Raw genomic sequence first — 12,080 nt, forward strand, 5'->3', positions numbered from 1 at the left:
ACAGCAACTTCATCAGAATGATATCCAACAATAGCTTCAGAAAAATAAATTCAACAATTCTGCCATGTTTCACAAACGGACAGTATACAACACCTTACCTTGCCTATAAATATTATTTTCTTTATAATGTTTGTAATTAGACTGAAGTTTAAATTCAGAGTAACCACAGGACTCTAGAATCCCCAACCGACTGGCATCGACGACGTATTCACGGCAGGCTCTGTTACTTGTCGCAGACTGGTGTATTTAGGTGACTGTGTGGTCACGTGTGAGAGGGTGTGCCGCTACGCAACAAAAATAGTAGCGATTTGAAGGTTAAAAATGGCCCTGATTATGTTAGTATTTTTTTACATCATGCACCCGTCACAACATGTGAGAGATTGTCCTGCATTTTTGTTCGATATTGATACCGCACAATACTTGGCGTCATAACATCGTCGATCAGATAATTTCTACAAAATTATTTTCTATTTATAAGAGGAAATAACACACGTATGTAGGGGGTACTGCAGCTCTACGCATCCACAGCCATCCATATATGTAGCTTGAAACTAAATAACAGCCAGCAACATTACTGAGACAAGCAAAGAATTAACTTGTCATGTAGCAGCTACATTACCTCTGTCTTAATGGTCTGCAGATCACAAACAGGAATCAGATCATCGGTAGGTCCTTCGACCTGCAACAAGCCAATGACAAAAATAAAACAAAACCACATTTCATGAAATACATTTTAATCACCGGGATTTTTCAGGTAACATAAATGCAGAATCTGTATCACATAAAGGGTGGTAAAATATGTAGTGTGTGTGTGTGTGTGTGTGTGTGTGTGTGTGTGTGTGTGTGTGTGTGTGTGTGTGTGTGTGAGCGCGCGCGCATGGGGGGGGGGGGGGGGGGCGCGCACACACATGCCCAGCATATCAAAATTCTACCCATACTGGACTGCTCAGGTATCAGAATTACAGTGCCCCTTGTTACATGAAGAATAGGAACAGTTCGTAGTAACTGACAGAAAGTCATCAAGTAAAATGGAAGTGATTTCTGCCAATCCTCAAGTTAGTGTTATAGGCCCTTTGCTGTTCCTCATCTATATAAACTATTTAGGAGACCATTTGAGTGGTCATCTTAGGTTGTTTGCAGATGATGCTGTTGTTTATCTTCTAGTAAAGTCCCCAGAGGTTCAAAACAAATTGCAAAACGATTTAGAAAAGGTGTCTGTACAGTGTGAAAATTGGCAACTGACCCTGAATAACGAGAAGTGCGAGGTCATCCACACGAGTGCTAAAAGAAATCTGTTAAACTTTGGTTACACGATAAACCAGTCGAATCAAAGAGCCGTAAATTCGTTGCTAACCAAAGAAGGCATTTTATTGGCAGGACTCTTAGAAAATATAACAGATCCACTAAAGAGACTGCCTACACTATGCTTGTCCGTCCTCTTTTAGAGTACTGCTTTGCAGTGTGGGATCCTTACCAGATAGGATTGACAGAGTACATCAAGAAAGTTCAGAAAAGAGCAGCACGTTTTGTATTATCGCGAAATAGAGGAGAAAGTGTCACTGAAATGATACAGGATTTGGGGTGGACATAATTAAAACAAAGGTGTTTTCCATTGCAGCAGAATGGCAGAATCTTATTGTGAAATTTCAATCACCAACTTTCTCCTCCAAATGCGAAAATATTTTGATGACGCCCACCGACATATGAAGAAACTATCATCACCATAATAAAATAAGGGAAATCAGAGCTCGCGGAATAATAGATATTTATTGTGAAGGTGGTTTAATGAACCCTCTGCCAGTACTTAAATGTGATTTGCAGAGTATCCATGTAGATATAGATGTAGATGAAACTGTAAAATTAGCTGTTTATTCTGAGATTCTACAGACTTGTATGTAAAATTCATACAGAAATTTTGATTTGTGTACATGTAGTGTTTTCTTTTGCTTTTTATGTATGACTACACATGCCTGAGTGGAACATGCACTTCTATACAAAGGATATTGCTTTGTTTCAAGTGGAAAATTCAATTCACATCTTTGAGAGCACTGTTAAATTTACAAAAAGAAAGAGAGGACAGCCACATAAGGGTATTGCTTTGTATTGCCATTTATATCAGAAGATGATGTAAAAAGAATTACAGGCTGATCCTACGGCTACACAAATGACTTATTAAAGATATTCAAAATGTGCAATATAGTAGACACAGAAAAATTCTTCAGGAATATTTGCAACATTCCAAGTACTAACTGATAGCAAGACTTCAAAATAGAAGTAAAAAAAAATTAACAGTTTTGATACTTGAAGTTACTTCTTCAAGGATGAAGAGGGATAGATCGGAAGAGGTTGGAAATTAAGGGCCTGTCCTTCAGATCCCTGGCCAAGAGAAGCAAAGCTGTCCACAGTATGAGGGGAGACAAAGACAAAGTGAGAGGTGTCAGAGAGTAGGAAATCAAAAACAGTACACTGCACCAATTGAAAAGACAATTGAAGAGTAAAGTGGGGAGCAAGGATAGATGAAAGACAGAAAAGTGAAGTCGTGTGAATACTATAATTAAATCCTTTGAGAAGAGTGGAAAAGGAGAGGGGGGAAAACAGAGGTGTGGGGAGGAGGGAATGAAGACAAAAAAAAAAAAAAAAAAAAAGGCAGAAGAAATAAATAAATTCCATAAAAAAAAATACTGTACCAGTGTTCAAAGTTCTCACGAAAATAAATTCGAAAATGTAACAGAAATGCCTGGGGGACTCAAATGGAAATCTTCAAAAGAAAGAGGATACAGTTCTTGAGAAACCCTATCAGGTAAATTTACAGAGACTTTTACTTGAAGTAGACTCCATGGTCAGTAGGATGCCGCAATTATACATTTTGCATGGGGATGAAGAGATCAGCATAGAAGAGATTAGGGGGCATACTGGCTGTCATTTTCCCATACAGTACATGAATAGCAAGTAAACTGATAATATTGGTCAATGTACATTCCAGCATGAGCTGTACAGTAGCTTGCAGAGAATAAATGAACACACAAAACAGAGGTTAAGTCAATGACAGTGAGATACAAGAATATATCAGAGAGGAAGTACCTGCCTTATTTGATCTGTGCTACATGAGAACTGGCCATTCCTCTATTTTGTTCCGAGTGCTGACATCACCCAAAGTGAGAGTGATGTTGTACAGTATTTAAAGTATCCTAAATTATCATCAGTATCTTCACCTTAGGTAGCAAGAAATCATCCATTTTGATGATATACTACCATTAAATGTGGATCAGTTTCCACAAAATTGCTCACTCTAGCGGCGTTTCGAGCATCAAATGCACAAATGGGGAATCACTCTATCAACAATACAGCCTACAAATGGGGAAATCTACTGACATAAGGGCCGCTGAGGAACACGCGGGAAGTGTCGGACGGTGAAACTGAGAAAGGCAAGGACTCGTTTTACGTCCACGACTTGTCACTAAACATTGCATCCACCACTTGTAACTAAACATAAGCACTGGAGGCTTGCCTCCTCTGTAAGGACAGACAGCAATACGTCGCAAATCTGACGACAGACTACAGTGCCGGTGTAGGCACAAGTGCTTTGGAAAACAGTGTCAGTCTCACACTGTTGAAAGTGGGGCTCCACAGCAGACGACCACAAAGCGTGCCCATTTTGATCCGACATCATCAACTGCAATCGTAGTAGGGACACGGTCACCGAGATTGGAACACAGATTGACGGAAACGTATCACCCGACGAGACTAATCACGTTTCTCGCTGTAGCAAGTCGACGGCCAGAGACGGTAGCCAGGTGTACGTGAGCTGAGTTCGTGTGAGTGATTTGTATTTCGGACGGGGGACTTTTTTGTCCAAAAGGTTAAACATTTATCAGTCTTTTCACTGTGCCTGTCTGCGACTCAATGCCTCCTCTGTCTGGTGAGCAGCAATACACATTTCTCAATACGATAATCTACACTCTTTACTTTGTGGCTGCCACCTGATTCCACAACTTGCTGCAGTTTATTGAGCTCGTTAAACCATTAATTTTACAGAGACAGACAGCACTATTAAAGGAGTCACTGCACGCGAAAGACGAGACTCGAGGACCGAAGTCTGCTCGGGAACACAGTTCGTACCTGCCTTCGATTAAATTCCGGCTTCCACTACTCAGCTTTCAAACAATGAATGCTATGCAATGCAATTATTCAAAGCGACACGAGAGTAACAGAAAAATGAGGACGCACTCACCTCTTCCTCGAAGCTCAGGGGATCCCGTGCAATACTGAGGCCGTCGGGTGACTCCCATTCGTGCAGGAACTGAAAAAGAGTGAACAGAGTTAACTCTCACATGCACATATATGTGCGTTAAGTCGTGACGTCGTCATCACTCAAATGTATTGTCTACAATGTGTTGCAAATTGCATATGCAGAGCGGGCACTAAATAATTTGGTGCCCACAACAATTAATATAATTGGTACTGCCTACCCTACCTACAACACTACGTTTTAATATTAAATTTCTTAAGGGGGAATATAGTCATTTCTACCAAAACTGGATGCTGAAATTCAACTGTGAGTATGCAGGCCAAAGAACTAAGTACTACCAGAAAGTAAACAGAAAATACTTTCCTGCCTTGTGCCAATATAAATCTAGTGCAGCCAAAGTCCAAGTTGCTGGAGAAGCGGCAAATAAAATGTTTCAAAACTGGTTTAAAAAAAAAAAAAGAAGAAGAAGAAGAAGAAGAAGAAGAAGAGTTGCAGTTCAAGTGTATCATGTGAATAAAGTGTGATCAGAACATTCACCGGACAACCATAAAATATTTCAGCTATGTTTCCACTTACGCTAGATGATTCATTTCACTGTCATGCAGGACAGTGTCACAGGATGCAGTGCGAATTGATCAATTAAATATCTAATTTTAAATAGTGTTAATTCATAATATAATGCAACAACAATTATATCCATCCAAATTTTAAAAATGTATGTATGTGGATTCCACATCTCCTAAACCACTGGACCAGTTTCAACAAAATGTAGTATACATATTATTTACTAGAAAGAATCATTGTGGGGTTAGGAACCACCTACCTATCAAAGGGGTGGGGGTGAAAAAGCCATGTAGCACATGACACGAGAGTACTTTAGTTATCCAGTTTTTGAGAGTGGGAACACTTTGAGACTTGCAACAAACTGTACGCATAATTCAGACCTTTACAAATCTTTTCTTCACTGACCCTCACGCCCCACCAAATGATGAAAGGAAAAAAGTTTGTGACTTACCACATTTTCACTATCCATGCAGCGAAACTGCCACATGAAGCGTGACGTTTTAATTTATTACTTCTTTACTACCAATGTATTCACGAGACACTGTGCAGACAGTATTCACATATGCCAATGAATTTACCACAAAAATTATATCATTGTACAACACTCGGTTCAGGAGATACAACGTCATAAATATTCACATTTGCTGCTGAACGTACCTACAAAAATGTATCATTGTACACGATACAGTTTAAGAGATGACATAAATCCTGAGGTGCATGAGAAACTGCTGCATCATGTATGACGTTTCAATTTATTACTTCTTTACTAATGACTCTGTTCACAACAGATTTCACAGATGTACAATGTCGTGTGACTAGGGAAAGTTAAAAGCACTGCAAAGTTTCAATTAACTGAATTTTAATAAATAATTAATAACTTTCACATTTTTTATGGCACCAAAGATGCTGACCTATCAATTTGTCGTGCTCATTAATGCGTGTCGACAGAACAATTCGAAAGTTTCGTAATGTAATTGACTTATCTGCAAGAAACACTTTATTTCAACTTTTAATTAAAATTGATATATCATTTAGCCTGAGACACCTACACAATTTGCAAGGTAGTAAGCATCGACAGACACGATTACACACCGCTTACAACACTTAGTTTGTAAGACTATATTTAAATTATCATTTTTAATTCATAATTTATAAATCCGTATAGTTTTGTCTGTAATTAAAAAAACAGCTATGCCAATTCCGACTGTCGTCGTGGCAGTGAAAGGAGCAGGAAAAATCCCTGTAAGAAAGAGAAGCCATATTGATATGTATTGTAATAATTAAGTCACAGACTCTGTGAATTGTTTTGATTGATGCAACAAAAAGACTTACATTTGTTTAGCATTAATCTGCGGGCAAACTACTACACACGAATTGGAATATGACACAGTTTAATTTATTTCGTTTATATTTTTAGTGTGCATCTAGTGACACATTCAGATTTTTAATTATAGTAATACATAAAAAGTTGTAAGGAAGGTTGGTGATTCCATAAAAAACATTAAGTGGAGTATATGCACGGTTTTTCTGTGAAGGGGACAGCAGAGGGGTTAAAAGCGTGGTGGGCAGCTCACTTGTTCACACTATTCTGGATGGAGTTGTAGATGCTAGGGAGGTGACTGATTGAACAGGAAGTCAGCCACACACACTTTGGTGAAAGAAACTTTTGCATCATCCGTCGTGATGCTCTGAAATGTTTTATGTCTGCTCAGTGGGGACTTAGAGATTTTCTGCAGTCGTCAGGAATTTTTTATTTTATTGCTGCCAGTTGTTCATGAGAACTTGCATTTTTGTATGAGAAGCTGATCCGGACTTTGAGTGCGGAGTTGCACTAAGTCTGAATTTTAACCCAGTTTGCCAGTGGGGGACTTTGGCACTTAGGATTAATACATTGTGTATTGATTACACTTCTGATTCTCTGAGTTAGTGTGGAGTTTAACTCTGAACAATTTTTAAATATTTTAGTCCTATATAGTGTGTTTTTAAGCATTATACTGCAGATGTGATCTACTTTCAATTCATTTAAGCATGCTGTAGCTTATTGCCACCCTATTAGTTATTGTGTGAATTTATGAACAATGAACTATATTTGTTAAGCTTAATCACTTGCAGTTGGGGTACATTATTTGAACTAGCTGTTCATATGATCAACCTAACATTACTTTATTTTCTGAGTAATATATCAGAGACAAGTTTATTACTTATTTTATTAATAAGAAAAAAGCATCCTATAAAGGACTGAGCTTCTTTTTGTTATTCGTCACAATTACTGCGCTGCATTAAATTAAGCAAAACATAGCAAGAAATTTTAAAGATTTTGCTGTGGTAAAAACACATTGCATGAACTTTGCATCTGGTTGTTTTTAGCTCTTACACTGCAGTGTACAGAATGTAGATGAGACATCAAAATTTTATTTAAAACTGAGAGCAGAACGATACCCCAGTCACTTCATGAGCTATCGATTTTTATATCTGACAGACGGTCCCGCATGACGTGCCCATTTCTATCTCTGGGCATTGTGAATCCTGTGGTCATAACAATCGTCATATTTCGTAATTGCTTCAAATGCCGAAACATTGTTTTTTTGCAAATGATATCACCAGAAGAGGCCCACATGTTGGATGATAAACACTCTTTTTTTTTTTATTCACAGAGATAGGGACGCAGTGAGAAGTCAGTGAAATGGGACACGTAAACGTGTCAACAGTGCTTTCCGCAGCAGTTAAAGGGCTAATACCGTACAAAGTACCTTCCGTTGTGATGTACACACTGTCTCACAGAGAATACATACGAATGTGAAGACAGATTAGTTACAGTACTTACCGAAGTCTCTTCCGTGACGAATATGGTCTCAATCTCTTGCTGTGGAGGCACGAGTGGGTCAGCTTCCACCTGAATGAAAGAAATCGAGTAAGTACATGTGCGATACAGAGTGCAACTGATGCGGAAGAAACTAGTCTGCCCCAGAGCCCTGCAAGCCCATACGAGTGGTCCCCACACAGCTGTGGTACGTGAGGCAGAGTGCATATACACCCTGCACAGCTCAGCAAAAGTTGCCAAATACGATCGACACTGCCTCGCACCCCACCTAATTACACGGGCAAGTGAGCGCCATCTGACGCTAACCACTCACGTTCACTTGCACACAGGTTGCTAATTTGTAGTACGCACGTACACAATGATATCCTTTACCGTTACAGCTCGAACTTCCTCCCGTTTTCTGACTACTGACTTTAACGAGTCCTATCAGTTAATTTACGCGATACATTTGCTACAGCTACTGTGCAGCTGGACTGAAGTTTGTCTGATAATTAAAAATAAAATTGACAATCATAATCAGTTATCTCAGTACTCAACATAAATCTTTTTCATTTTTTGTGTCCAAAATATGTCTCGCTGTCAGTGTGATTTTTAGCTGTAGACACAATACGAGCACAATTTCATCAGCTGTTCATTCATTCAGATTTACAGTTCCAAATAAACCTCATTAACATTCAGTATTTGATCATCAGTTGACTGTTCATTACACTTATTTGTATTCAGTGGCTGTGGTAATACTTGGTGAATCTCGGGCATACACTGATGAGCCAAAACATTATGACTGAGCAGTTTGTTGTAGGTTTGTGGAGGTAGGTATGTGGCAACACACGTCTACACACAGGTCATATAATTTGTGTAAATAATGGTCCGCCGATCTGTATACTCGGTGGTGGCACTCTATAGTGACCCAGATGGGTTCCGTAGGGTTTACGTGGGGGTGAATTTGGTTGCCGAGTACGAAGGGATGCACTTGGTTCACAGCTGTCTGCATATCTTTTATTACTACCACAGGTCCCATCCAAGTGCAGGAGAATGCCTCCCACAACATAATACTGTTCCCACCAGCCTGCACCTGTCGCGTACCAGAGCTCCCGCGCCACCGCTCACCTCAATGATGGCATTTGTGGAGACAACCGTCAAACTAGAGTAGCAAACATGTAATTCACCCGAAGAGCCACCGACACGAGTCCGTCGATCAACTGTCGAATTCCGACGGTCCCGTGCCCACTGCAATCTCGATCGACGGTGTCGTCGAGTCAACACGCGGACATATAGGGGTGGTCTGCTGTGGAGCTACGTGTTCGACAATGTACGCTGAACAGTGTGCTCCGAATGACTTGTACGTGCAGCAGTGTTGTGCTCTCTAGGCAGAGATACCACAGGTCACCAACTAGCCAACTTTACACAGCAGATGAGCCTCCAAACACTACACTCTGTAACATCCTACCGTTCAGTGCCTAATGGCCATTTCACTGTCTGTCTGCCTCTTTCTGTACATGTTCACAACAGTAGCACGTATACGTTTGACAAGCTTTACTGATTTCCAGATACTCGTTCAAAAGCTGTGTATAATAATAATCTGTCCTTCGTCAAAGTCACTTATGTCAACGGATTTCCCCATTTGAAGCCCACACCTTCCCTAGGGTGATCACCCGTCCGTGTCTGCTCTGCTTACATACTTCTGTTACCACATCACGTGCCCGCAATGCCACGAGGCGGTGTTGCGGTGGGCAGTGCGCGTAACATTTTGGCTTATCAGTGTAGAGTGCACACTTTCTCCATAAACACAGAAAATCGATAGCTAAAAATAAATTCTAATTTGTACTTGTCGGTCCAATTTGTGCCACTACACTGCGACGAGTAAGTTTCCTTAGCTGTGTGTCAGGGGCACCTGCCCACTGCCCCGCACTCAGCGAGTGCACACCAGTGTGATGACAAATAACGAAACTGCCAGCCACGAGTTTTTCTGCAGTGCACGTAGAGTGGTGAGGAAAGAACTCCACTCGCCAGGTTCGGCACGTGGATTCGGTGCTGTAGTGTACACGATATAAATAAATATGTCGTGACAACTGTACAAATCTCTGACAGACCTAGATTTCCCGCTTACCTGTGAGCAGTCGCCTCAAAACCCGAGTCGAGCTTTCACCGCCACTTACGTTTGCTCCGATGATTTCACAACACTACTACCAGAGGTTCTCCTGCCACAGGCTACACGGGGACAGAAAAGGACAGCAGAGCTGTGGCTCAGCCAGTCTCAAGCAAGGAATACAGTTTGAAGCGAGTTAAAAGGATTGATCCACGGGGATGAAATCAGTGTATCACACTTAAAACATTCATGCTTTGATTAAATCACTGAGATTGAACTGATGTGCAATTTAGTTGTAATTGCAGTTTTCTACAAGAGAGAGAGAGAGAGAGAGAGAGAGAGAGAGAGAGAGAGAGAGAGAGAAGACATTATTGCAATGTACTTTAAATTATTCAAGAGCATGGATCAACACCCTACGGTACTGATGATTGTAATTATTACATTATTTGCGCAAGATCTGGATTTTGTGTACATCAGGTGCAAATGGTCAATTTTTTAATTCAATCCAACTTCTGTAATTTTTACATTTACTCACATTTTCTTCAGCTCTTAACATTTTACACACATCTTTCCACTCGGTTTGCCTAGCCACCCCTTCACACGCTGCTACCTATACTGCTACTGCCTTCCATACTACCCAACAAACGACTACTGCGATATAACAAAATCTTTTGCCAAAATTCTTGTCACAAAGTAAAAATAGAGATGTATTTTACATGGAAACAAAATACAACAGAATATTTACGTAGAACAACAATCACGCTGGGCTTATACCAAGGTTATAAGTTAAGGAATTACTTTTAAAAAAATTGCTGTCACGAAGAAGCCTCCAATCTATGAACACGATTATTCTGCTATAATGAACCACTTAGCTACAACTCTAATTGTTAGTCTCGAGAACAATCTGTCAATATTTACTCAAAACTGTATGGGAAGATGTTCATTAAATTGCCAGATTAATTCTTCATCTACACTGAAGGATCCCAGCAAGCATCAAACCAATGTGTAGGATGCATCTTTTACAGTCCACAGTCACGACAATATACAAAACTAGCAAACCCGGCAATATTTCGTGATTGCTAAATAAGTATTGTCGACATACAGCTGGGCTGTGTGGGTGCTACAAACAACAACCAAAGGGTCCCACTATGAAAAGAAATGGCACGACAAGCTGTCAGTCGTGGTTATCAGGCCGTACGGCAGGTGACAGTCGGGTCGGAATCCCACTGCCGTCCGCAGTGTCTCCAGACACGTCTTCGGCCTGGACTCACTCTGACTGAAGTAAAATTGACTTCAGTGATCAGTACCACATCAAACTGAGCCCTGGCGACCGGCACAGATGTGCCTCGGACAGTGACGGAATAACACAGGACCCCTCTGGTCGTTATTCGTAGCACCCTTACAGCACAGCAGTACTTTGACATTGTTCTACATCCCATTTTGTTGCCTCCTGGGGTAGGCCACCACGAGCTTACAGTTTGACGAGACAATGCCCACTCGCACACGGCGATAGTTTCTACTGCTCGTATCTGTGCTCGTCAAACACTATCGCAGCCGGCGAGGTTGCCGGAAATCTCCACCGAGAACGTTTGGAGCATTACGAGCAGGGACCTACAATCGGCTCAGGATTTTGAAGATCTGACGTGTTGACTGGCCGGAGTTTGACACAATATCTCTCCGGAGGACCCCCGACGTCTCTATCTACCGATACCGAGCCGAACAAATGCTCGCACGAGGGCCAGAGGTCAATCAGTGCGTTCTTGACTTGACTTGATTTGGCTTGACTTGACCCCCTTGCCGTTGGTGGGGAGGCTTGCATGCCTCAGCAATACAGATGTAGGTACAACCACAACGGAGGGGTATCTGTTGAGAGGCCAGACAAACGTGTGGTTCCTGAAGAGGGGCAGCAGCCTTTTCAGTAGTTGCAGGGCCAACAGTCTGGATGATTGACTGGTCTGGCCTTGTGACACTAACCAAAATGGCCTTGCTGTTCTGGTACTGCAAATGGCTGAAAGCAAGGGGAAACTACAGACGTAATTTTTCCCGAGGGCATGCAGCTTTACTGTATGGTTAAACGATGATGGCGCCCTCTTGGGTAAAATATTCCGGAGGTAAAATAGTCCCCCATTTGGGTCTCCGGGCGGGGACTACTCGAGAGGACATCGTTATCAGGAGAAAGAAAACTGGCGTTCGGCGGATCGGAGCGTGGAATGTCAGGTCCCTTAATCGGACAGGAAGATTAGAAAACTTAAAAAGGGAAATGGATAGGTTAAAGTCAGATATAGTGGGAATTAGTGAAGTTCGGTGGCAGGAGGAACAAGACTTTTGGTCACGTGAATACAGGGTTATAAATACAAAAT

General features: G+C 41.2%; 1 protein-coding gene across 1 annotated transcript in view; it reads right to left on the minus strand.

Moving 5' to 3' along the window:
* The window catches only part of LOC126108833 (uncharacterized), a 255,944-nt gene that overhangs the window by 51,659 nt on the left and 192,205 nt on the right, over positions 1–12,080 (minus strand). The window contains exons 19-21 of the mRNA XM_049914197.1: positions 7,638–7,706; positions 4,232–4,300; positions 620–679 (exon numbers count right to left, since the gene is read on the minus strand). Of these exons, the coding sequence (XP_049770154.1) occupies positions 620–679; positions 4,232–4,300; positions 7,638–7,706 (198 nt within the window). The remainder of the gene's footprint in view (positions 1–619; positions 680–4,231; positions 4,301–7,637; positions 7,707–12,080) is intronic.

Source organism: Schistocerca cancellata, chromosome 11, assembly GCF_023864275.1.
Source record: "Schistocerca cancellata isolate TAMUIC-IGC-003103 chromosome 11, iqSchCanc2.1, whole genome shotgun sequence".
NCBI lineage: Eukaryota > Metazoa > Arthropoda > Insecta > Orthoptera > Acrididae > Schistocerca > Schistocerca cancellata.